A 26,907-nucleotide genomic window follows, 5' to 3' on the forward strand; every position below is an offset into this window, starting at 1 on the left:
ATAAGTGAATAGCTGACGCCTCTTAAGAAAACATGACACAGTATTCAGGTAAGATTGCCCACCCTGGATTTCATTGAATGATGACAAAAAAGAAAGCTATTACCTACACTTAAACAAGAAGGAACAGAAAATAGAATCTCCTGCTTGTATATTACATGTAGCTAAGAAGTAGACAGGAAGATAGCAGTAATATGCTTTAGCTCATTTGTCTGAAGTCCAATATATAAAAGTTAAATGGAAGTAATGCTAAGTTAGAAGTATTGCAAAAATGGCATTCATTGAACAGAGCACCTGAAGAAGATAATACCAAGGTTCACCTTAAAATGCATTGATAGTCTACTCAATGAACACAGCAGACGTGCAGCCCAACGGGATTAGTATCACTTCATTGATGGACAGTACTTTAAGAAGCCATGCTTTGTACTAAAACAGTAAAACATATGAAATATAATTAGGATGGTACTATCTCACCTATCAATAATTTTGAGTCGACCACCAGGTAACCACATTCCAATATCTCCTGTATGCAACCATCCTTCTTCATCTATCACTTCTCTCCTGCTCAATTTAATCAAAATTCAGGAAAATTTTAAACGAACAAGGTAAATCTCATAAAAGATATAAAAATCTCATTGAAAATATTAAAAGAAATCACAGAACAAGCAAGGTGGTTACGTCTGAACTTCATCTTTGTAATAACCTTGAAAAATAATGGGACCCCTGACACATATTTCACCACGGGGATTGGGCTGATCATCAGATGAATAGTTCATCTCTGGAACATCCACAAGTTTTATCTCTGAAATAGAACGAAACTCTTAGCACTAGAACTCCAAACCAGCAGTCCAAATAAAATTCACTTTTTAACATTCATTTCAGATTAGGCAGGGGCAGGTAAAAAATTGTTCCAATCCCATATTTTTATTTTTATTTTTTTGTATAATTATTGTCAACTTTCACATTTCCTTTAAGGTGATTAATCCAGGTCCTTTGAGTGATAAAGGTAAGAATCCACAAACTGATAAATCAACTTATCTCTCCCATTTTCTATATCTCTAAACTAAAAAATAACTACTAAACTAAACAATAACTATTAAGCTTTGTCCCATTAATTGTTAGGTGAGGTCAGCTACATATATCAGACAATACCATGGCATCCTGTCACAAATCATATTTAATTTAAACTATTATCATCTTGATCTCTTTTAATAATTGTCATATATACACTATCCTGATCTCCCTCTATATTAAGCTATTTGACTACCGTCTATCTGATTAACCTTTCTCATTAATGGTTTCTTTTATAGTCTTTCTTGAATCATGAATCCAGGGCAGAGAAAGCTATCTGATGTAAAATCCACACCAACTACTTACCACAAGCTGGATTAGCTGAGCCAACATGACCACAAAGGTTGTCATCCAGATCCATACAGCTTATAATACAAGTAGTCTCAGTCATTCCATATCCTTCGGACACTCGAGCACCAAAGCAACTGTGCAGTTCACATGTCATGCAACCAAGAAAAGAATTCAAATCAAATAATAAGAGGACAATCCTTCTTAGCACCTGTGCAAAAACTTACATCTTTAAAAATTCCATGACATCAGGTGATAAGGGTGAGGCACCTGATGTCATCAAACGAACTCGTCCTCCAAGCTTTTCCTTTATCTTGTTGAAAACTAACCTGTCCCATATGGGAGATGGGCTCTTTCCTGAAAAATATATTTATACATATTATATTACTGAAAATAAGTTTCATTTACAATGATACTAAAGTTTAAAGAGGCACAACTGAAGAGGCCACTCTTCTTGAGAATAAGTTTGAGAAAACTATATAAACAGGGAATTAATAACGACCATCAACAGAGGAAGACCGAAAAATACAACTTTGATACAAGTATCAGCAGGATCAAGACGAATAGGACAATGCAGCAATATAAATGCATGTTATGCAGAAGATAGTTCATTGAGAATACAATTTACCATGAATTAGTGCCTGCCTTTTAGCATTGAAGGCAGCATTAAATAGCCTTTCCTTCAGACCACCAGATGTTTTAACAGCAGTCAAAATACTGCAAAAAGAGAAGGGAAAAAAGATTGAATGGCACGATGAAGTTGAACACGGGAAGCTAATATTTTGAAAGGTGTAGTTAAATGTATATTACTTTACCCAGCATATATTCTGTTGTATAGCCGAGGAACACTAACAAATATGGTAGGTTTTAGAGCAGCTATGTCATCCATTAGTTTCATATTATCCTGCATGGAGATGGTAAAAACAAAGTGTCAGGTTCATATGAAAATATTGAAGCATAGAGTGAGCCACTGATATAATTATCAAGTTAGGCTGCCTATATTACACTCTTTGGGTACGACTCTTCTTCGGATCCTACGTTACCACGGGATACTTATGCACTGGATTGCCCTTTTATACAGTGAAACAGAAATAGCCAATATAAAACCTACCTTTACACATCATACAAGGTTGGTTGTTGGTTTGATAATTTGCATGGGACATTAAAGGATATTAACAAATACAATGCTGTGATGTCTTTCATCCATGTAGCTAACCCCACCTAGTGGGAAAAGGCTTTGTTAAGTGTTAAGTGTAAGTGAGGCTTGCTGAATTGAGCTCCCAACTGATGGGGTGTTGTAAGGGGAAACTATTATAAAAGATTGTTATTTGCACATAACTTTTGACAGAGTAATGTGGAATTCCATGAAATGGCAATCATGAAATATATGTTCGCCTCACAAAAATATATCGTTCCAATACAAAAAAGTCATTATTCTTGCTGAATTATTATGTGGACTCCTAACACTACAGTATACTATAAGAAATCTTTATCACATTTAAAATGTGAAAGTAAATGGCTATAAGCATCAGACTCATGCAATACAAATCTAAAGCAGCAATTACATAACTCAATCAAAACAAATAGAGAAGTAAGCCATCTCAAAGGAAGAAAGAAGCCTGATTGTTCAAGGTTACATACCCCCTGGTAGAATCCCACTGCAATACCAAAATATACAGTGAAGACCTGGTTAGCTCGTTCATAAATGTGAGCCAAAGGGAGATAAGATAAAAAACTGAAAATTGAAAGAATTTCAGGAAAAGACATCAGAATAAAATACCAAAAGAAACAACAACATCAAATAGAGCCTAATAAATTATAGAGTTCGAAAATGAGCTTACGTATCAGAAGGACCGAAAACTTCATTTGAAGTGCACGTGCTCCCAGCCACACTTGCAATGAAGTTTCCATGGCTCAAGACAGCACCCTGAACAAAATTTGTTCAGCAGAAACATGCAGCAGCAATGCTTTGTAGAGATTCAAAGAGTTATCTGGAAACAATATACCAATATGGAAGCAAACGAGAGTTTCTTTTTACGAGAACCTATGTACCTTTGGGGTTCCAGTGGTACCACTTGTATAGCAAATGGTTGCAACATCATTGGGCTTAGGTGGGCAAAAGGGCTGAATATTACTGCTCCCCTATATCCAAATCCACAAACAATTTGGTAACGATATAGTAAATAGCAGGCAGATAAAATCAATCGAAACAGCATTCGCAAAAAAAACTATAATATTCCAGTGAAGCCTACATGTGGTATAATATGAATGCAATATGTATTGCTCATAAAGTTTACACTATTTGAGAGAAAACTACTAGTTTACCTGAGTAAATAGCTGTGAATATGTAATAACCTTAACTGCGGATGATGAAGGAATTGATGGAATTTGATCATCCATACCTCCAACTACCTGCATACAAACTGAAAATCAGCGAGGATATACTTTGATGTTGAATATTCAGCATGAGCATAAGTCAAATGCAGACGTACCACAATCAGACGTATAGTTGGAATCTCCGATAAGTAGCTCAGCAACTGCAAAGTCAGTTGACATATATAAGAAGGGGTTTTGTATGATAATTTTTACATTGGCATGATAAATTTAACATTTTAGTATCTGATAAATTAAATTTGACAATAAAAACCATTGACAAGATATTGATATGCACTACTATTGAACTTACAATATGACGATAACAGAAGCGATATGCTATATTAAGTATAAGTTGAAGCTCCGATATACTTACTAAATTTAATGTCTGAGGAACACAGAATACAACTTGTACAACAGCATGATGAACGATGTACTTGACAGCATCAGGACCTACAGAGAAAACAATTGCTCGCTATTAAATCTACAAGTTAGGCCAACGTAAATACGAAAGAATGTTCCCTGATAAATAAAAAACAACGTACCTAGAGTATCATATAAAGGAACTGATATGTATGAGTATGCAGAGCAAGCATGATCAACAATGAGCCACTCAGGTCTGTTAATAAAATACAAACCAATGCAGGAGCCCTGCAAATTACCACGCCAACCAATGGTTAAATGATATCATGCGTAAAAATGAACAATGATGGACCACATTTATACAATCTAGCATTCACCTTCTGGATTCCATAATGTATCAAACCAGAACCTATTGCACTGCGGGCAGCACCCGCTTCACCAAAAGTCATCCATTTGTACCTTAAGAGTGTAACAAGAACAGGAATGAGGAGAAGGATGTAAAAGAAATCTTGTGAAGAAATCAAGACAGGTCAGAAAACAGGTTGAAAATTGAGCTGCTTACTCCCCAACTGTTCCATCCACACGGACACGAGTTCCCAGATACTTGTAGTCTCGAAAAACTTCAGTTGCATGCCTATTATTAGAGTTTACCAACATTCATATCAATTTATAAGGCATAAAAAAAATTCTTACTGAAGTATTGGAGAATTGGCGATTAATATTACTCATCTATATTCTATGATCTATCTTATGGAGCTGAATTAAAAAAAACTTTGGATAAAAAAGAGTAACACTCACACAAAATTATCATGCAGGGTGCCAATTTCAGGATTATCAGGAAATCTGGTCACCAGTTGCAGAGGATGGCGTGCAGATCTACGAAAGAAAATCACAGTAATAATAATATCAGAGAAATGGCCCTAAATTGATGAAAAAAAGACAAGAAGACCAAAAAACAGAGGAAGAGGTATACCTATACACGTTCCACTTTCCTGTCTGCAATTTCTCTGGGAGTACAACACTATAACCTTGTTCTGCTCAGAAGTAAACATCATAACTAGTGATATCAATAGCATGCCTGAGCAAGAAAGTAATTGCAAAAAAGTAACGAGGTAACACCAACAAGCCATGCACGTGAAAAGTTGGAGCCTGGAATTCAAATTAATTATAAACATATTATATGCCATTTTATTTTTCGCAAAAGAATGGAAAATGATCAGCAGTTACAAATGTTTTGGTGAAGTTGCAACTAGTGATGTCAATATCACTGACATTACTTTATTAGATTCATCTCTGAATTTAATTTTAGATCCATCTTTGGGAATACAATACAATAAAGAAGTGTTAAGATTCAGAATTCCGAATGCATGACACCTACCTAGGTGATAATTAATTTCAAAGATGCGGAATAGTGGTCCATCTTGGGGGAAAAGAAAAATATAAATTTATAAAAGGTCCCCACTGAATAACAACGATAATTTATCAGTGCACTCGGAAAAAGTGATAGCTGAAACTTTCACACCTTTTCGCAATAAAAAAAAAAAAAAAACATGAAAGAACTTTAAACAACACACTTGTTTGATACACTTTCTAAACGTAAACAACAGTAAGACATAAATTACAGTGATTAACTCCATTTATTAATCAATTGGTGTTTATTATTTGCTGGCAATGATAATAAAGAAGGACAAATCAGATTCATCCACAACAACAGAAACAAAGTAATATCACATCATTATCCTCATTGAGAGAGAGAGAGAGAGAACCTAAGGCGAACTCGGCGGCGGTAGGGGAAGGTTGAAGGAGAGCGGAGGGAGAACGGTGAGAGGAGGCGGCGGGGGTGAGGTGGTTGTTGATGGCTTTGATTCGACGTTGCGCAGCAGGTGCTGGATCCATCTTCGTCATCACCACGACGAACAGCGAGTGAACGACAATGTGCGATTCGCGTTTTGGTGTGAATGAACAAGTAGTGAACGACGATCAGAAGAGATCAAGAGAATATCAGATTAGTATGAAGAATGAAGCTGCGCGCACATTAAGCTTTTTCCAACTACGTGGCGTCTTCCCATAATAATGATCATTATCATAATCATAATCATAATCATGCGTCATCGTTTTCACCTGCATTTAATTACTAAGTATGTGACCCCTCCATAACTATAATAACTATATTATTATTTTTTCTTAGCACTTGGAACTTTGACCATCGTGATTCGTGCATAGTTGAGTTTGTCCAGACATTATACGACAATTTCATTGGTGCTTTACTGCTTTATCATTTAAATTCGTTGTAAATTTCTATATTTATTTGTATGAACTTTACATGCATGTATTTGTAACTAAATTATTTTATACCAATATATCTTGAAAATAAAATGAAAAAAAAATTGACATCGTTTTTAAAGTATCAGTTTTTTAATCTTTGGAACACAGGTTTACGGCTGCAAGATTTGACAAACATGAAACTCGTTTACCATTAACCAAAACATTCTTTTTGCGAACCTGTCCAACTTCTTCTTTTCTTGAATTAGAATATGATGGGCTACTTCGTTGTTATGTGTGGAAAACATGGGTTCAATCAGTGCCCGCCATATGTTGTTTTTGGAGACTGCTTAATTAAATCAATGTTATGTCGTAAATGATTTTTTTTGCATAGTTTATTTCATTTACATTTGAATCATTTACATTTGAAACTTCAAATGTAAATGAAATAAACTATGTAAAAAAAATTCAATATATCTCTCATATTTTTTCCATCCCGTATCAATAATGATAAAAGATCAGTATATTTTATAATTATATTTAATAGTATAAAATTATATACTCCTTTTTTATGATTAAATATTGACTAAATTTTAATAAAAGTAGTGAGTACTAATTCTTGAAATTTTTTCACCAAGTATTTACGTGTTAACTATATAATTCAATAGATATACTACGAATATATTAAATTAATTATCAAATCAGTCATTTGATATAAAATATATATTAAACAAAAATGCTATTTATATACTAAAATCAGTTATTAAAATCAGTCAACAATGTATTTATGTATAAATATATGTATAGATTTAATTTATTTTCAATATATATTTGTATTTTAATATATATTTTATATTAATATATGATTTTAGTGGCTGATTTTGATGTACACGTAATATAGTCATATATTAAAATATAAAATATATTTTAAAAATAAATTAAATAATATTAATAATTCAATTGAAAAGTTGTAACCATTTTGCTAAGTTGACGGAGTTATATGATAATTAAGACTATGTGCTATAATATTTATATAATATTGATTATACAATGAACTGGAATTATTCGATCAAGCTTGGTATGTATTGACCTGTTCTATTGTATCATTATGGTAAAAGGGTAAAAAATGCATTTAAGCAAAGGAGAGAAATTTATTATGTATATAAGTCAAATAAGAATCTGATGCAAGAATCAGTCAAAGCACATTTTAATGTAATTCGAAACAACTTTATTCGAATTACATTCCTTAATAATTCGAATCAATACAGCTTGAATTATTCTCAACTATTGCATACAAGTAATTCGAATCAATTTGGAACGAATTATAAAAGCATAATTCGAATTGTCTCAATTCGAATTAGTAGGAACACGTGAGTAGGAGGAAGTTCGAATCAAATTGATTCGAATTACTCACATTTCGAATTAAATGGTAATTCGAATTACACATTGTACAATAAGATGCTAGAAAAATACTATATAATATAAAAAATATACTAAAAAAAGTATAAAACAAGATTATACTAAATTAATTTTAGTATAAAATTATTAAATATAAATTAATTTTAACTACTATTAGTACATTGAATTAAAAATAACATATAAAAATATACTTGTATTTATTAAATTTTAATAACATATCAAAATTTAATGACTTTTTAAATATTCTTTTTATAATAGGAGTACATTTTTATATGCTTTAAATGCTTTATATAAAAATGTACTTGTATTTATCATACAAAAATAAAGTGTTGTGCCAATATAATAACATTATAACATTTTAAATCAATTTTTTCTAGGATTTTAGATTAAAAGCAGCACATGAAAATGCATTATTGGTATTTTAAAGCTAACTTAATTAAAAAAGATAGAACTATATTTTTTAGGATTCTATGTACATAATTAGGCTAATTTTTTTTAATATTTATCAAAGATGTGTGTGACACTATGTTATTTGGTTTCAGGTAAGTTTTACTCTGCTGTAATTTTTTTTTTTTACTTTTTAGAAGACAGAAATCTAAAAAATTTTATAAATTAATTTAAAAGAAAATATCATTGACGTTTTATAAAATTTTTTAGATTTGTGTCTTTAAAAAAAATTATAGTAGAATAAAACTTACCTGAAACCAAATCACATAGTGTCACACACATCTTTGATCAATATTAAAAAAAATTAGCCTAATTATGTACATAAAATCTTAAAAAATACAGTTCTATCTTTTTTAATTAAGTTAGCTTTAAAATACCAATAATACTTTTTCATGTGCTGCTTTTAATCTAAAATTCTAGAAAAAATTGATTTAAAATGTTATAATATTATTATATTGGCACAACACTTTATTTTTGTATGATAAATACAAGTACATTTTTATATAAAGTATTTAAAGTATATAAAAATGTACTCCTGTTATAGAAAGAATATTTAAAAAGTCATTAAATTTTGATATGTTATTAAAATTTAATAAATACAAGTACATTTTTATATATTATTTTTAATTCAATGTACTAATAGTAGTTAAAACTAATTTATATTTAATAATTTTATACTAAAATTAATTTACGATAATCTTGTTTTATACTTCTTTTAGTATATTTTTTTATATTATATAGTATTTTTTCTAGCATCTTATTGTACAATGTGTAATTCGAATTACCATTTGATTCAAAATATGAGTAATTCGAATCAATTTGATTCGAACTTCCTCCTACTCACGTGTTCCTACTAATTAGTATTGATTCGAATTATTAAGGAATATAATTCGAATAAAGTTGTTTCGAATTACATTAAAGTGTGCTTTGACTGATTCTTGCATCAGATTCTTGTTTGGCTTATATGCATAATAAATTTCTCTCCTTGGCTTAAATGCATTTTTTTTCCTATCCATTATTATTGTATTATTATTAATTTTACATGTCTCATTATATACTTAAATTTTATTTATTATCATATCTTATATTTTAGTATCACAGTCTCCATATGATACCTACATCCAATGCTCCCCATCCATGTAAAGATTTCCATGATAGCTCACCAAATCTCTGCTTTTCATCTGGTCGCATAAACTCTCCAAACATGTATTAAATTGTATGAATTCCTGTCTGGTGCTTAATCCAAAAATGAGTTTCCAGCCAGAATGTAGCAAGAAGAAAGGATTCCCAATGCACAAGATTCAAAATATTTCAGTAAACATTTAGTGAACTTCTATAAATTCGATTATGTAAAGTCTTATGTCGTGAAACCATTTCTACAAGATTAATTAAAACAGAATTTGACACCTTGGAACCCCAATGATGGAAATGTTCCTCCTCAACTAGACTAGACGCCCTGGTTGGTATAGATGACAATTCAAAGTATATCACACTGCATTGCACCAACGAAATGTATGCAAAGTGTGATCCAGGTTTGATAAAAATATACATGAGATGCTGAAACACTAGGACAACCATAGGTCACACCTTTCAATCTGTAATCTGCCAAATTATTTATCAAACTTCCCAACACTGATTATCTGTGGCTCATACTATTTCAACTCTGCGACATTTTGACTATGTACTTAGAATCTACTCTACAAGGTAAATGCTATCTTGTTCTTTTATACTTTCAGAAGAGCTCCAATAATTGCTGCGAGACATCTGCAACAAGGTGAGATTAATCATCAGAAAATATTAAATACAAAACTATTTTTCGCAGCTGAAAAAGTAGGCCGACAGCGATTCAAGAAGATACCTTCCAAAATAATAAAGATCGCTCAATTTTAACTGCATAAGATTTATCCTAATCTTGATATTAAAAAAGGATGTGGGATGAGGTTACCTTGAAGAATGGATGGTGTTGTCTGGAACTCTTGCCAGATGTTCCGATCAGCAGCAAGATCCATGTTGAGAAACTTGGCAGCAAGATATGCAGCTCCAGCAGCAATATGTTCAGGTTTAAATTGAAGCCAAAGAGAACTCCGAAGCCTGCAATACATGTTTCGGCTTCAGAAGGTCATTCGAGACAAATAACTACCGCCAGCATTGGTCAACACAAATAGCTAGAAATAGGCAAACTAACCATCCGAGGCAACACTAATAGAAGATTTCTGGACAACTTAGCATATGATTCTACCATGACAGATCAAGTCAGCTATTACAATAAGCAGGGAATATAAACTTAGATCATACAAACATATTCAACATTCCTACCAAGTGAAAAGCACAAATTTATTAACTTTTCTTACCAACTATACAAGCAGCAACTCAGGAAGAATAATATTCCAAGAATCTGTGCAGGATTGCTGATATACCAAACTATAGCAATATCTTATACTCATTTAGAGAACATACTTCCAGGATCAAATCTGCTGTAGGGGCTTTAAACTCCCAAAGTACATGCAATTAAAATGAGAAAGCATGCATGTAGCGCTGCAAATTGCAAACAACTGAATCTTTCAAAGCTAATGCCAATGCCACATCTTCTGCTCAACATTTTGACCTGACGACTCTTGCTATCATGCATTCATGCACATTGGAATGCTTATTATGAATGCAACTTATTCCACACTAAACACCAGCCGCCTAAGATATCAATTGTTCCATTTCCCAAGGAACAGGGATAAAACAAAACAGGAGCAAACCTCCCTTAATTATCAACATGGAGTACATTATAATTTTCAGAGAAATTGTGCAGAACTTTCTGGAGCATTAAAAGTGCTACAAAGGGAAGTTTTTTTTGTTTTTAATTTTTTTTAAGGTGCTACACAGTTCTCAACACAATACCATATAAATTGCAAAAAACTAAAGCAATGGTCAATGGAGATCAAGAATTCATAGTGCTAACAGACTCAACATTGATGAGCAATAACAAAGATTAATAAATTATTTTCTTTTTGTCAAATATATAAACATATGCTTAAAAGAAGCAGAGCCACCAGTGAACCACTCAGGCTGCCCCACTCATTAAAAAATGTGTGGGGTGGCTTTTACCTTGCTTATTATTACAGAGTTTGACTTAAGTTCCTCTGAAAAAGAATTTGGATGTTTAGTTTGTTAAGCTCTCACAAACTGGTTCATAATAGATCAATTTCTTTTATATTTTATTTATTTATTTGGTTTACGTATATTGCTAAATAATAAGCATGTAAAAATGGAACTAAACCTTTAAAAAATACATCTCTTCAGCAAATAAATACATTTTTTCATAACAATCAAATCCAGAAAAATGGCAGCATGCATTTCATGTCATAGAACCTAAAAATGATGACCTTGATATGGCTGATTTCTTTTCGACTACAGAACCAGTACTCTATTCAATAAGCAAATTTAGGAACTTTTAAAATTAAGAGATCAACTATTACCAGATGAACAGAAACATAAACGGCACAAGTTTGTCTTACAAACACAGGAAAACCACTAAAGTAAAAGGAGTTAGACATCTAGAACTGCAAACACACGCTAGCCACGCATCTAGGCTTTGCCTTTGAGTCGTCTACCCCTAAATATACGACACACATCCATAATGGATTTCAATTTGGGAGGTTCAACATCTACATTTTGAAATAACCTAGGTTTACACAAAGGATGAACAGACCAATTCCAAATCATGAACAATGCTCGTATATCACAATTGGATCCCTGGGAATGCTACACTAAAGAAACTTTTTAAAAATGGAATTAAGAGTCTGACAATTTTAAATAGCCATATATTACTTTCTTCTTCCTGTAATGAAAAATACCCATTCCCATTACAAACTTAACCAGACCTAACCTTGGACAAAGAAACTAGAAAACGAATCACTTGAACAGATGAAAAATCAGTACAAATTTTTAAAAATAATATTCATCATTTAGAAGTTACTAAAGAATAAAATATGCACGCACGCACACACACACACACTCACTCTTACACTAAAGTCTAAACTGGGATAAAAGAAATAATTTCAAAATTTAAAACACTCGTGGAAGAGAAAGCTGTCCAAACTATTCCATTTGATTGACCAACAAATTCAATGTGGTTGGAGAATGGGGGAATTTAGGACAACTTTCACAAACCAAAGAAATTTCAATTATAAGATAGCATTAACAGCTATCACTAACCAATTACTAGAACACGTGAAAAGCTTCATTTTTTTAAGAAACAAAAAATAAATGTACAAGAAAAAAGGGATAATAAACAAAAATTCAGTATCAGCATAGGAACTGAGCAGGAAAGACATCAACATCTTGTCAACTGAGGAATGACATGCATTTTTTTTTTTTCAGGATAAGAAATGACCCAGACCATATCTGAATTTTGGAATATTTGAAAATTTTTGTTGGTTTTTTCAAATAATTTCTAATTTGTATGACCATCCAACCCATTTTACTAAAAAAGCAATGTAAGATCTCCCAATCCATTTGACTGGCTATGATCTTTCTTTTTCCCTTTCAACAAACAACTTAGTCCATGCTTCAATTTTGGACTATTTGAAATTTTTTGTTGGTTTTTTCAGATCATTTCTATGATCTCCAACCATTAATTAAAAGAGCAAAACCATTTCTAAGATCTTTCAACCCTTTTTAGCTGAGACTTCTTTTTTTCCAGGACAACAAATGACTCGGTCCATTTATGAATTTTGGTCTGTGTGAATTTTTTTGTTGGTTTATTTCAGATCATTTCATGATCTTCCAACCCTTTTACTAAATGAGCAACAAGAGCACATTCGGCTCAAGGTCATCGGCAACTACAAGGCATTGGATGGAAAATCTGGATTGGGGCTCCTGTAGCTATCTCGGGTAGCCCCAATAAGATTCCATGGGACATATTCAGACTAAAGCAATCCATTAGACATCAGCAGTTCAACTTCAGATGTAAAACAAAACTTTCCATGAACAGCATATCAATCCGCCAGCTAAGAATATCATATAGGCCAGCACGCTAATCTTGTGAATATCCTGCAATTATATGCATGCCAAAAGAATCAATATCCCATGACAGAATACATACACAGATGTTGGACTAAAGAACAACATTTTGAGAATCAACACTATCTTGCACCAAAATTTAGAAGGGTAAAGACCAATGTATCTTCCTCAGCCAATAGATCTCCAGACCTCAAGACATGTTATTGCTTGAGGTTTAACACACCCAGTGCCCCACATGAGCTGTTTACTAAACTAGTAATTTTCATTCCAATCACTGTATTAGATAACAGGAGGCAAGTCAGAAACCAATGAAAGGGCACTCAAACAAATTGAATGTCTAAAAGCATTGAACCAATTTGACATGAGTCAATCAGTTCTCTTCTTAAAATAAATGGTATAAACAAACATCACTGCAGCAATTGTAGAAGGTGCAGGATTAAGAGAAGAAAACTCACCCTTCACTGACCAGGTTTAAAGCCAGGTTCACCAAAATGGTCTTTGATAGACCTAATTTGTTAAGAACAGATGTAAGGGGTGCATATGGATGTTGCACATTGAGTTCAAAATTTAGGGTAGTCAGAATCAACTGTTCAGCCTCAAACAATCGCTCACGATACTGTTCAAACCAATCCTGCGACACAAATCAATTCAGTACAATTGTAAATTACTATCTGTTAAACTAGTATTCAATGGCAATATAAAGAGATTAAATATCATCTTAATAGGCAATCATTTTCATGCTTGATTTTACGAACATATCGGGCATAGCCACGTAAGAGGTGATGGAGTCTAGACTATTTAATATTCTCTGGATATCTTCCACAAGAAACATAATATATAGGAGACAACTTTGGGCAGTCAGAAGTATACTCACAATAGGAAAAAGATAGGACAACATGGTAAAATCTTGTTTATGTAAGATTTCACTAGATGCCCGCAAAACATTGTTCAAAGGGCGTGGCGATTCCTCCGACTTTGCAGCTAGGAAAAGGGCAGCAGTAGCAATCAACTGTAGCACAACACAAAAAATTAAAAAACATGGAGCTTGAACCATTTACATGATATAGAATCAGACCTACTTGCATAGAATCAGACCACGGATGTCGCTATCTCTGAAACATGCCTTAAAATTTAGAGGGAAATAGAACTCACAAATCTATCATGGCAGGCATGTGATCTCCGAACAAAAAATCGGTGGCATAGAACCATAGCCGTCCCAATGGTAGTTTGAGGCCTGTTAAAAAATCATGTCATGCTTTCACATTGGCACAAAATAGTATCATGCAATGAACTAAATCCATAACAACAACATCGCAAGCATATATCTAATGAAGTTTTCAACCCCACCACTGGGACAAGGGCAGCTATAACCATGTCAGATAATATGAGTGATGAGTCTTACAGTTCAAGCCGCATTCCAAGGTTCTGGAGGTAAGCACAATAGGAGTACCGCAAGTGTGTTTCGTGACGCACATCAATGCCATCTTTTCTTGATGGAGAATATCTGTCAATCTCGTCCCTTGACATGAAGGATGGCTTATCATCTTCAAATATAGACCAATCAAGCTGCAAGCTAGCAGATGTTGATGTATCCGCATTGGATCTTGTAGGAGGAGCTTGGAAATTGGCTGATGAGAAATTGTTTTGGACAGTGTATGGAAGATAGTACATCTGGCTATCTTCCCAAGCAGGAGCTGCATATTTTCTCCTTTTCAAGGATGCTGGGACAGCATCGTACTTAGCATAATTAGCATGATCATAGGTGGACCTATAACCTCCGTGTAGATGTCTTCCTTCCGGTTCAAAATTCCGCACAAAAGACATAATTCCTGGAAAAATCACATAAACAACCAAATTTAGACAGAAAATTGCATGTTTCCTTCGAAAGTATTTGATACAATAAAATTTCAATTTCATGACGACCAGTCTTTGTCAAAGATAACAAATTCTAGCTGGAACAAATCAAATCAACGTTCTATGATCTTATAATTATTAATAAACCATACATCTGAAGGTAATTCGCATGATCATGGAATATGTAGAAAAGAAATTTTTATCTTTGGGATTTATCAAGCTCAGGAAAAGAAAAAGCCAGCTTGAATTCACGAACAACAACGCAAAAAGAAACACATAATTTACATATGAGATTTAATCAAGCAGATCTCGTGCAACAAAAACAAATACAATTCAAGAATCAGAACCTCAGAAAAAGATAATCGAAAGAGAAGATAAATAAAAGGAGGTAAATATACCTGAGTAATCAGCGAAGCCGATCTGGTGAAATCAGCAGAGAAATTACTTGATTTCAGATTGGATATTGGAGATCGGAATTAGGGTTTTGAAGAAGAAAAGATTGGGAATGGAATTGAAAGGTAGTAGCTTTGTATTTGAAGGTCAAAAAGGAAGAGGAGGATTGTCTAAAACGGCAAACATTATCTACGTTTTAAAAGTTGGGTCAGGTTGGAGTAATGGAGTTAGTATCCAACCGGATCCAAAATTATTAACCCGTTTAAACTTTAAAGAAGAAAATATTAAATATGTACCATTTAAAACTAGCACTTACATATTTCAAATAGGAAAAAAATAAACTTTCATCAAATTCATGTGATAAAAGTTTTTCATAAATATTTAATTGTACCATTGCTATATTTTATAATATCAATAAAAAATTTGTTTTTGAAAACTCCATATAACTTTAACATTTTTGCATCATAATATAAATACTTTAATAAGAGGTTAATAACAATGTGTAACAATAATAGAAGCTTATATCAATTGACCAACAAATTAAAGGTGTGTTTGAATATTATGACATATATTTATATACAATACATATTAGAAAATGAAATATATATTGAAAAGTGTGAAACAATAAACATAGGTATAAGGTTTAATAAATTTTTTTTATTTTTTATTATTTTATTATTTTATTTTTTTATTATTTTATTTTATTTTCATTTTTTTATTTTATTTTTTTTCTTCTTATGATGTTCTATTAACGAGTTTCCTTATAGATATTTATTCGAGTGGGAATTTAAAATTTCTCATCTCAGTGCTCTGCTAGGGTTTAGCTACTCTGTTAGGGTGTTAGGCTGCCAACTGAGGTTCTTGTGAGAATTTTAAAATTCTCATCTCAGTAGAAATCTCTTGGATCGTAATTATAGTTGGGAAGGGAAGTGATTGAGATGGCTAATGAGGAGGAGAATGATAAGCTACGAAGGGAGGGAGTAATCCTATTTGACTCAATCGATGTTGAAAGGGGTTTGGAAGAATGTAGGAGAAGCCTAGTGGGAAGATTGCTTACGGATCGTTTGTTCACTATTGGTACAATAGATCCTGCCATGACAGCTATATGGAGACAGCCGGAGGGAATAAGAGTGATAGATCATGGTAAAAATGTTTTCCAGTTCTTTTTTGAGAAGGAACAAAACTTACTCCAAATAGAGAAGGAGGCTCCTTAGTTGTTCAAGAATTATATATTTAATGTCAAATGGTGGTGTCCGGATATGGAAGTAGCAACAGAAGATTTCTCAATTGTCCCAATTTGGATCCAACTATGGGGACTACCAGAATATTGTAAAACAAAAGAATTGGGAAGGAAGATTGGTGACTCGATGGGAGAGGTGCTAGAGGTGGGGTTGTTTCTGATGAAAGGAAGGGAGACCAAAATTATTAAAGTCAGAGTCGATCTAGACATTACAAAGAAGTTAAAACAGGTGATAAAAATCGCAGGGCCAAATAAGAAGATTATGGAGATTCGACTGAAATATGAAAGAATTGGAAGTTTCTGTTTTCTTTGTGGCCATCTAGGTCATGAACTCAGGAACTGTTCCAGTAACCTAAGTATGGAGAACCATGAGGGGGATAAGGAGGAGAAGTGGGGGGAATGGCTGAGGGCGGACCAGGTGGGGAGAAAGATAGAGGAAATAAAGGAGAACCCCAATTTTAATCAACAAAAGGCGGGCTGGCAGAGTAATGATCGGCGCAAAAAACCAACCCCGGTTAGTATGCTGAGAAGTCTCGCTGGTCTCTCAATATAAGAAAAGGAGAACTCTAGTCAATTGAATCAAGGAGAAACATTGGGTGTGGTATTAATGCAGAATGTGAAAGAAGCTACTTCAAATTCAACTAATGCTATTGAGAAGGCTATAATAACGAAAGACACGACAACAATTTCAATTGCAGAAATGAGAGCTAACCAAGATGATGGGGCGTTTAATATCAACAAACTTGGCAACAAAAAACAAAATCTGAAACACTTAGCTAGGAAAGTGGAGCCGGGGAAGAGTTCTGTTGTTGGAATTAAGAGGAGAAGTAGCGAGATTGAAACGGAGGCAGAGCATGAGGATATCGAGGCAGCTGAAACGGGAGAGGTTGCCAACCCACAATTGGCACCCAAGGGTCAATGAAGATGTTGATGTGGAATTGTAGGAATTTGGGGAAGACCCTTACAATTCACAACATACAAGGGATCAACAGATCTCATTCCCCCGAAGTGATGTTCTTATGTGAAACAAAGAACAATTCTTCATTTCTTACAAGGCAGTGTGAGAGGTTGGGGTTTCCGAACAGTTTTTGTGTGAATCCTATAGGAGTTGCTGGAGGTTTGGTGCTAGCATGGCGGACTGAGGTGCAGATTAATATCATGGAATCAGCAAGCTTCTTTATCTATTTTAAAGTTCTGGATACTAGCAGAAACAAATTTTAGAATGTGATTGCAGTGCACCTGCATAGTGAAAAAAATCAACAGAGTAGGCAGTTTGATAAGCTACTCCAAATTCTCAATTCGGGAGAGGAATTATTCTTAGTTCTGGGAGACTTTAATGCTATTCTAGCTCATCATGAGAAGAAGGGAGGGAGGCCTAAAGCAACTAGTTCTGTTGAAAAGTTTCAGAACTTTCTTGATGGTGGCAATTTAAGTGACTTGGGGTATGAAGAAATTAAATACACGTGGAACAACAGGCAGTTTGGAGACTCTTTTATCAGAGAGAGGTTAGATCATTGTCTGGTTTCTAATCATTGGAGGCAGGATTACCCAACAATAAAAATTCTGCATTTGGAGGATCAAGGGTTAAATCATAGACCTATTCTTTTGGAATCAGAACTGCAGGGTCGGAGGCCAAAACGACGTTTCCACTTTCAAAAAAGGTGGTGTGGGGATGAAGAGATGGCTACTACTATGGTAACAGATGCATGAAAGACAGAATACTTAGGTTCTCCTATGTTTAGGCTATTCAATAAACTCAAACAATGTCGACATAACATTGTTGAGTGACTGAAATTGAAGCCAGGCAACTCGGCTAAGATAATAGAAGATACCAAGCAGAAGTTAGAAGTCGAGAAACTGAAGGGGGCCGGAGCCAACAAGCAGCATATTCTCATCTTTGAGGCAACTCTAGAAGATGCTTATGAGAAAGAAGAGAGGTATTGGAAGGAGAAATCTAGAGTCAATTGGTTACAATGGGGAGATCAAAATACAAAATTTTTTCATTCTAAATTTCGTTCAAGAAATAAACACAACAAGATTGAAAAGTTCAAAGATGAAAGCGGTCAGTACCAATCAGAGACGGAAGAAATTGGCAGAATAGCCCAAGAATTCTTTGAAAATTTATTCACAACTTCGAATCCAATTGACCCGGGGGGAGACTCTGGAAGGTATAGAGGTTAAAGTGGATAGAAAGGAGAACAGAATTCTCACAAGGCCGATCTGTGATAAAGAAATCAAGTGTGCAGTCTTCTCTATTAACCCATTCTCAGCACTAGGAGAGGATGGGTTCACAGCAAAGTTTTATCAATTTTATTGGAGTATTATTAAAGAAGATGTAACTATGGATGTCAGAAGTTTTTTCTCAGGGGGGAAAGATGCTGCGTTCCCTCAATCACACCCAAATTTGTTTGATTCCAAAGGTTCCAGGGGCGGATACTATGGGGCATATCAGACCAATCAGTTTGAGCACGGTATTCTACAAGATAATAGCCAAAATTCTGGTGCATAGGATGCAAGGAGTGATGGATAAAGTAATTAGTGGGAACCAAAGTGCATTTATCAAAGGTCGGTTAATTAGTGATAACATATTAATAGCCCACGAATACATGCATTACTTGAAGAATAAGAAGTACGGCGAGTACGACTTAGCACTTAAACTTGACATGAGCAAAGCCTATGACCGGGTTGAATGGAGTTTTGTGTGGGAGGTTATGAAGAGGCTTGGTTTTTGCAAAAAATGGATAGACTGGATGAAGGAATGTGTTACGACAGTTTCTTACTCTGTTACTGTGGAAGGACACTCTCACGGCTTGTTTAAGCCAACAAGGGGACTCCGACAAGGAGATCCTCTTTCCCCCTATCTATTCCTAGTCTGTGCAGAGGGTTTATCTTATCTGCTCCACAGAGGAGAACAGAGACAACAATTTTCTGGACTTAAATTAAACCGGAGGTGCCCTACAATCAGTCATCTCTTTTTCGCAAACGACTCCGTCCTCTTTAGTAAAGCAAATGTTCAAACATGCCAAAGATTAATGCAAATCCTACAAGACTACACCAGAGTTAGCGGCCAGATTGTTAACCTGAATAAGTCATCAGTCTTTTTCAGTCAAAATACTCCTTAGCAGATTCGGGCAGAGCTTGCACAACTCCTTCAGGTTTCACATGTTGGAGCCCAAGATAAATATCTGGGTCTACCTGTAATTATGTCACGATCAAAACGAAAAACCTTTAAATACATATAAGATAAGACTGTGAAGAAACTGAGCTGCGGAAACGATCGCTATTATCAATGAGTGGGAGGAAAGTGCTGATTAAGGCAGTGAGGACTGCGATTCCTATTTACACATTAAGCTACTTTAAGATGCTAGAATCTCTCTTAGAGAATATTCAAAGAAAGATGATGCTGTTTTGGTGGGGCCAAAGAGGTGATGAAAGAAAGCAGCAATGGCTAAGTTGGGACACTGTATGTCGAGACAAAAGTCATGGGGGACTAGGATTCAAAGATCTCAAAGCTTTCAATCTAGCTATGCTAGACAAACAAGGCTGGCGGTTATTCTCCAAGACAAATTCTCTAGTTTACAAGGTATTTAAAAGTAGATATTTTTCTTTCTCCAATTTCTTAAAAGCCCTACCAGGTAACAACCCTTCTTAGGCCTGGAGAAGTATGCTAGAAGGCAGGAAGCCAGGAAGGTTATTGAAAAGGGTGTTAAATGGCAAGTGGGGAGTGGCAGTATGATTCCTATCTTTGAAGAGTCTTGGGGTGATAACAAAGAAAAGATTCAGAGATCCCAATTAATTAATCCCAACCACAACCTACAATGGGTGAACCAATTGCTGCTTCTAGACGAGAATTGGAATATACAGCTCATCAAAGATAGTTTTTCCCCACTATAGCTCAGCAGATTATCCAAATCCAAAGAACAGAGCAACAAGATAAACTAATTTGGGCAAAAGACAGAAGTGGTACTTACAAAGTGAACTTAGGATACCGAATTGCATTTCAATTTTTTCACTTACCAATAGAGTTCCTCCTGGAAGTCTTCAAGCAAAAAGATGTGTGGCAATCGATATGGTCCTTACATTCCCCAGCAAAGGTGAAGGTATTTTTGTGGAAAGCTATTCATGGAGGACTCCCAGTTAAACTCAAGCTGCAGTCCAGATTTTCGAATGTGAATCTCCAGTGTCCTAGATGCATAAATGAACCAGAATCAATTATTTATTATTTAATTCATTGCCCTCAGGCTGAGCAAGTATGGAAAAAAATTGATAATTTGGCTTACTTGGGCATACCACAGTGTTATGGAAATGGTAGAGGGAGATAGTAATTCGATGCGGTGGTGGAACCCAATGAAAACAACGACGGAGCCTTGCTGCAATCACCTTATGGAAGATTTGATTGCTTCCCCAATCTTATTTTTCTATTTGTTTATTTCTTTCTTAAAGTTAACTTTATCTCATGTTAATCAATGTAATTGGTGGAACCATCTTCTTCTAGTGTTGTCCTATTTTGGACCGTCTATTTCAACAAATCAATAAAATCATTCTTTGATAAAAAAAAACAAATATATTAAATTTTAAATTTTATAATTTTTATACGTAAACTTCTGTAATTAATAACACTAACATAGATACATGTTAGCTAACTCAATTGGTGTTTATCTTGTTCAGATATTATCGAATTCAGTTATGGATGATGGCGGTTCAAGCACACGACAAAATAGGAGGCAAATCTCTACTGTAATTGGTTGCAATAACTCTATAGAATTTGGATGGCCTGAAAATAACAGAATAGCTGAATTTTCGAGTGCAAATGTTGCAGCTCAACGGAAGTGGTAGCTTCGACGAGAAAGCTATATCAAGAACGGCAAGATCTTCTGCGTTAATCTCCCTCTTAGTTTTTATTACTAATGTTCACTTTTTTCTTTTGATTTCAGGTTTTATTCGTTTCTGATGTCTTTAGAAGATCCTCTTTTACTTTGTTAAGTCCTTGTAATATGGACATTTATTTTTTCTATTTCTATTAATAAAATATTATTGATTTTGGATAAAAAAATTAATTTTTTGGGTTAATATAATATTTTTATTATTTGAACCAGTTAATAATTTAGATGATTCAAATTTTTTTCAAAAGAATATTAGTATTATACAATTTAGTCACGAAAAAAATTAGTATTATACAATTTACTCTTTTAACAACCGTCTATAAAGATGTGTTTGTTTAAAGTGAAAATAAAAAAAGAAAAAAAATTTGTATAGTTAAATGAAAAAGTAAAAAAAAAGTGTAAAAAAGGAAGTGAGATCTATTGAATTTTTTTTCTTCTAACGTTAGATGAAAATAAAATAAAAGAAAAGTATATTTATATTAATATTTTAATATTATTCTCTATTAATACATTTTAAAATATATAAAAATAAAATTATCTTTCCATAACATGATATATGATTTCTTCTTTTTATTTTTTCTTTCGTCCAAACATATTTTTAAAAAAATAAAATTTTACTCAATTTTTTTTAATTTTCTTTATATTTATTTCTTTTCTTTCCACTAAAGATATTGCGGGTATTTTTAATTTTTTTAGATAATTTGAACATATTTATTCCTAATACAAGATTTAGTAATTAAATTGATTTAAGTATAGAATTACAGAATGAATTACAATTTTTATTTATAAAAGTATAAAATCATAACAAATTTAACATGAAAGATGATTTTACATGACAAAAATAATCAAACACAATAATTTTATTTATCTAAATTTATCAATATTTTAAATTTGTAAAAATAAAAATAGTAACTATTCATTTTTAGTAGATGCAAAACTAATATCCTTAATTCATGAATAAATGTGTGGACTCTTAATTTTTTATAGTAAAAATGGTATTTTTTACTTTGTATTTTTATTCTCTAGTTAGAGCAACATTCAACAGAGAGATACTAAGAAAATCTAGAAGGGCAGAAGGAGCACGTGAAAAACACTGCAAAGTACCATAGGAGAATCATCCGTCTCAAGCTGTATTGTAAGTGTCTGAGTATCCATCTTGTGTTGTAGAACCAAGGCGGTTTGGCCATGGGCCTCCACCAAAAAAATAAATAAAAGAGATTGATCTTTAACCACTAATCTTGGAGAACCAATTTAGATTGATTGAGTAATTAGCTGGTTTGTTCTTTTATATAAATGTTGAGAGTTTAAATTTTGTCATGTGTATGCAGTAATTTATTGGCTAGTGACAAATTTTTAAATGAAATTCAGATTCGTGACGGATTAATCATTGACCTGTCGAATTCGAAATACCGTGGACAAGAAAAAAAATAACTAATCTTCGAAAAAGCAACTTTCAAAATGTATTTTTCAGTGTAAGTGAAGTTTTAATTTAGTGGTTATTATATAAAGAGTCTATTTGAAAAATTTTTAAAATTATTTTTTTGAGTTTTTAATTTATAAAAAATAATGATATTAATGTGTAGTATAATTTTTAAAAATAAATTATAATTTTTTAAAAAAGTTATTTAAGTGTTTATAAAAAAATTTAAAAAATAAATTTTCTCGTAATAAAAATATTTTTATTATATATTTTTTAAATAAACACTTTTAAAATTAAAATATTAAATACAAAAATAATTTATTTATAAATTATTTTTAATATAAATATTTATTATTTTAATTTTTTTTTTTTTTTTTAAAGAAGGCATTCTTCGGTTAACCCCTAATTAATGCCTCAAGAAGAGTAACGTCTCCAAGGCTCTCCTTGGAACCAAGTTCCAATTTCTCATAACAGGCTGCAACGTGGCGTGGAAAGAGAGAACAAAATGAGCTTACTATAAATCACGTGATAGTCACGTGGCATTGTTGTGAGAGAAGAAGCATTGACCAGTCATTGAAAGGTGTATAAATGGCAGAATCTTGGTCAATAACCAAAACTTTTTTTTTTACCTTGAAAGAACAACAGCAGTAGATGAATGAAGAAACAAGATGGGGAGAAGAAGTAATAATAGACCAAACCCTTCTTCACACTCATGCACTCTTCCACCATCTCCAACCCATTCCTTTTCTTCTTCTTCTTCTTCTTCTTCATCTTCAGATTTCGAGTTCACAATCTCAATCTCACCTCGAAAATCCTCCACTCTTCTCTGCCCCGCCGATGAGCTCTTCTACAAAGGCCAGCTCCTCCCTCTTCATCTCTCCCCTCGCATCTCCATGGTCCGCACTCTCCTCCTCTCTTCCTCCTCCTCCGCCGCCGCGCCACGTCACTCCACCGCCAGCACCACCTCCACCTCTTCCTCCTTCACCTACGACTGCGATTCCTCCCGCCCCAGCTCTGTCACCGACGACGAAAACAACTTCGTCAACCGCCATAACACCACCATCAACAATGCCTTCCACTGCGACAAGAAAACCGCCACCAATAACAACAACAACAACAACAAGTACTTCTCGTTCTCTAGATTCTCCTCTGTTTTCCGCAAAAACCGCGTCGAAACTCATGAGAGCGTCTCTGTTTCCGTTTCTGAACCCTCAAGGTCGGTGAAGAAAATGGGAAGCACCGCCAAGGAGGTTATAAGAAAGTATCTGAACAAAGTGAAGAAGCCATTGTTGTTCTCTCACAAACATAAGGATCACCAGCAAACAACGCAAGTCTCATCGTCGTCTTCGAAAAAAGTAGCAAAGAGATCCGCCATGGAAACACAGAATGCTCCTCCTCCTCCTCCTCCTCCTTCATCATCATTTTCCTGCTTGAAGAAGGAAACGACGGAGATCAACAAAAGCGCACTGGTTTCTTCTTCGTGGCATTCTTCCTTCTCGGGAAACTTGAACTACCCTCGACGAAAGAGCATCTACGTTTCAAGCTGCCCTTCGTCCATGAGGTCCTCTCCGACACACTCCGGTGTTCTCTCCACCGCCGGAGGGTTCTCTTACGCTGACACTTCGACAACGGAAGAGTTGCAGAACGCAATCCAAGGAGCCATCGCTCATTGCAAGAACTCGTTGGCTCAGAACAAAGACTATGGTCAGTAGCCAAATATAATTAATTAATTAATTAAAACGAAACTAGGTTATTATTATTTTTTAAAAAATGTTATATTTTTATTTTTGTTTTTGGTCACATGCAGGTGCAGTTTGTTTCAGGATCTGATTAAACCCAAAATTATGTTCTGAAAAAAAAAAGGGTTGCCTTTTCTATGTCTACTTTTGTGTGTCTGTGATTTCTCACGTTACGGAATCTGACATGAAAGTGATGTAAAAAGAGTTGCATGGTAAGATAGCACGGAAAATCGGAACCCTTTATGACCGTTTATGATCATGCCCTTTCAAAGTGTAATTTTACTACTTTTGTGTGTGGTGTGTATAATAATTACATTAATTAATTAACTTCATCATCATGGATTATTAATTATTTAGCTGCTATGCAACAAGATTCCTTTGTAGCTGATGAGAATCTCTTAAGTTAATTATTTGATTGATTATGGAGATTGACTTTTGTTAAATGGTATTTAAGGGGCATTTAGTGTGATATGTCTAATGCAAATTAATGGAGCCGCCCTGTGTTATAGGGTTGTATAGCTGTAGGACTGACTGAATAATTAATATTATAGATTATAGATGTGCCTATAAGGCAGTGTTAAACTCATATCTAATCTAATATAGGAGTGGTACTATATCTAAACTCTCATTTATGGCTAATTAAATTTAAAGGACGAAAAATGCATAGGTTGCTATATATATATTCATATTATATAGGACGCTGTTATGCTATGCTACCTTGGGTAGCTTACTTGATTCTGCAGCTTGAATTTGCCAACATTATCGTTGTTTTATTTTCTTCGTGTATAATTAAAACTAAATACACCATGACCAATAGTTAATATACTAATATTATTCTCTTAAATTGCAGAAGAAACAAGTTGACTAATAAATATATATATATATAAGTTATTTTCAAGGAATGATATAGGTCATTTTTCACTAGTAAAATGTATTTTTTTTTGGTGATTTAAATAATTAGCTAAATAAAAAAAATTATAAGTAGATATATGGCACAAGAGGACATAGTAATGTAACTCATTTTTTATTTAGGTAAATCCGTAAATACAATAGTGTCTAAAAAGTAGTGTCTATTTATTAAAAAAATTAAAAAATAATATTTAATTTAAAAGATATAATAATAAATTATTTTTAAAAAATCAAAAAATAAGTTAAGTAAAATTTTAGACACCAATTCATAGACACCATAGGATTCGCATTTTATTTATTGATAGACTCAATGACAATCGACATCATTCAATTATATTCTTTGCAACTAGATTCAATTGGGAAAATGAATATTTTCAGCGATGGAATGCTCCATAATTGTCACAAAATAATAACATAGAATTTTCCAGCTCAATTCTATTTTAATATTTATATAGCTCATAAAAGAAAATGCAACTTGACCTAAGCCTAAGCATTGATCAATAGTAAAAGAGTGATTATTTATATAAAAATGTCTTTATGTAGAGATAATAATAGAAAATTATTAAATATATGGCATATTTTACTAAATTACTTAATGTAACATATGTTTGCACCTTAGTTATCAGTGTATCACTTTATTATAAATTAAAAAGATCTTAATATAAGTAGTCATTGTTCAAAATCACACAGTCATTGAAGATATTATTCTTAGAGGATCTCATTTAACTATAAAAATAAAAGCAATAACCCAAAATGTTCTTTGATTTTTAGATGGTATTATATAACAGTTGAAAAATTTTATTTGAGCATGTCAAGTGTTTTTTGTTTTTTAAATTCATGTCAAATGTTCATATCAGTGGTTATCACAGTCAATTAATTAAAATTTAAAATTAAGAGGATTCATTTTCAATCTATGATATGTTCATTTTCTCATTAATTAATTTAATTTCCAGCAAGAATTGAATTGAAAGGATAGATGAAACAAGATATCATGATCAAGGGGTTCGGTAGCACACGGCAACCAATTTGAGTTTCATTTGATTATGTTCTAACTTTTGACTCTGAAAAAAAAAGTGACAATAACGATTTCTGTTAGTGATTAAGGATGGTAACATGTATTTTATTTGTAGGTACTTAACTCGATTCAATTCGGTTGAGTAGAATTGTCAATCCAATCTATAATGGGTAGGATAAGGAGTGGGTAAAATTTTTGTGAGAGTTGAGTCAGGTGTAGGT

General features: G+C 33.4%; 3 protein-coding genes across 4 annotated transcripts in view; 1 reads left to right on the forward strand and 2 right to left on the reverse strand.

Moving 5' to 3' along the window:
• LOC107467068 (long chain acyl-CoA synthetase 6, peroxisomal) overlaps positions 1-6,156 on the reverse strand; it is an 8,861-nt gene extending 2,705 nt beyond the window's left edge. Inside the window, exons 1-18 of the mRNA XM_016086099.3 lie at positions 5,859-6,156; positions 5,066-5,126; positions 4,891-4,968; positions 4,655-4,726; positions 4,470-4,551; positions 4,275-4,380; positions 4,106-4,182; positions 3,849-3,893; positions 3,682-3,768; positions 3,409-3,498; positions 3,198-3,283; positions 2,998-3,091; positions 2,172-2,260; positions 1,985-2,073; positions 1,584-1,713; positions 1,375-1,493; positions 676-799; positions 472-558 (exon numbers count right to left, since the gene is read on the reverse strand). Coding sequence (XP_015941585.2) covers positions 472-558; positions 676-799; positions 1,375-1,493; positions 1,584-1,713; positions 1,985-2,073; positions 2,172-2,260; positions 2,998-3,091; positions 3,198-3,283; positions 3,409-3,498; positions 3,682-3,768; positions 3,849-3,893; positions 4,106-4,182; positions 4,275-4,380; positions 4,470-4,551; positions 4,655-4,726; positions 4,891-4,968; positions 5,066-5,126; positions 5,859-5,997 — 1,655 coding nt within the window. The 5' untranslated portion in view covers positions 5,998-6,156. The remainder of the gene's footprint in view (positions 1-471; positions 559-675; positions 800-1,374; positions 1,494-1,583; positions 1,714-1,984; positions 2,074-2,171; positions 2,261-2,997; positions 3,092-3,197; positions 3,284-3,408; positions 3,499-3,681; positions 3,769-3,848; positions 3,894-4,105; positions 4,183-4,274; positions 4,381-4,469; positions 4,552-4,654; positions 4,727-4,890; positions 4,969-5,065; positions 5,127-5,858) is intronic.
• Positions 6,157-9,529: 3,373 nt separating this feature from the next.
• On the reverse strand, positions 9,530-15,654 carry LOC107466986 (cyclin-T1-4). Of its 2 annotated transcripts, XM_016085985.3 has the most exons (7): positions 15,486-15,653; positions 14,636-15,062; positions 14,386-14,467; positions 14,108-14,242; positions 13,689-13,864; positions 10,166-10,311; positions 9,530-9,984 (listed from the first exon to the last, which is right to left on the reverse strand). In XM_016085985.3, exons 2-7 carry the CDS (start codon positions 15,055-15,057, stop codon positions 9,953-9,955), a joined length of 993 nt encoding a protein of 330 aa, XP_015941471.1. In that variant the 5' UTR covers positions 15,058-15,062; positions 15,486-15,653; the 3' UTR covers positions 9,530-9,952. The 2 variants fall into 2 exon arrangements, with proteins under 2 accessions (XP_015941471.1, XP_020986900.1); XM_021131241.2 differs by lacking the exons at positions 9,530-9,984; positions 10,166-10,311 and adding an exon at positions 12,935-13,263 and having other exon boundaries at positions 15,486-15,654.
• Positions 15,655-23,660: 8,006 nt separating this feature from the next.
• LOC107466919 (probable membrane-associated kinase regulator 1) lies at positions 23,661-25,119 on the forward strand. The gene is made up of 2 exons (XM_016085925.3): positions 23,661-24,727; positions 24,831-25,119. Exons 1-2 carry the CDS (start codon positions 23,692-23,694, stop codon positions 24,851-24,853), a joined length of 1,059 nt encoding a protein of 352 aa, XP_015941411.1. The 5' UTR covers positions 23,661-23,691; the 3' UTR covers positions 24,854-25,119.
• Positions 25,120-26,907: the final 1,788 nt, after the last annotated feature.

This window comes from Arachis duranensis, chromosome 9 (genome assembly GCF_000817695.3).
Source record: "Arachis duranensis cultivar V14167 chromosome 9, aradu.V14167.gnm2.J7QH, whole genome shotgun sequence".
NCBI classification, from domain to species: Eukaryota; Viridiplantae; Streptophyta; class Magnoliopsida; order Fabales; family Fabaceae; genus Arachis; species Arachis duranensis.

Bases quoted from the DNA above. Each gene is read 5' to 3' on its own strand.
- LOC107466986 (XM_016085985.3), bottom strand. From the start codon at position 15,057: ATGTCTTTTGTGCGGAATTTTGAACCGGAAGGAAGACATCTACACGGA. The intron at 10,312-13,688 runs GTGAGTTTTCTT...CATGTATTGCAG, and splicing joins TTAAACCTGGTCAGTGAAGG to GCTTCGGAGTTCTCTTTGGC. The intron at 9,985-10,165 runs GTAACCTCATCC...ACCTTGTTGCAG, and splicing joins AACACCATCCATTCTTCAAG to ATGTCTCGCAGCAATTATTG.
- LOC107466919 (XM_016085925.3), top strand. From the start codon at position 23,692: ATGGGGAGAAGAAGTAATAATAGACCAAACCCTTCTTCACACTCATGC. The intron at 24,728-24,830 runs GTCAGTAGCCAA...GGTCACATGCAG, and splicing joins GGCTCAGAACAAAGACTATG to GTGCAGTTTGTTTCAGGATC.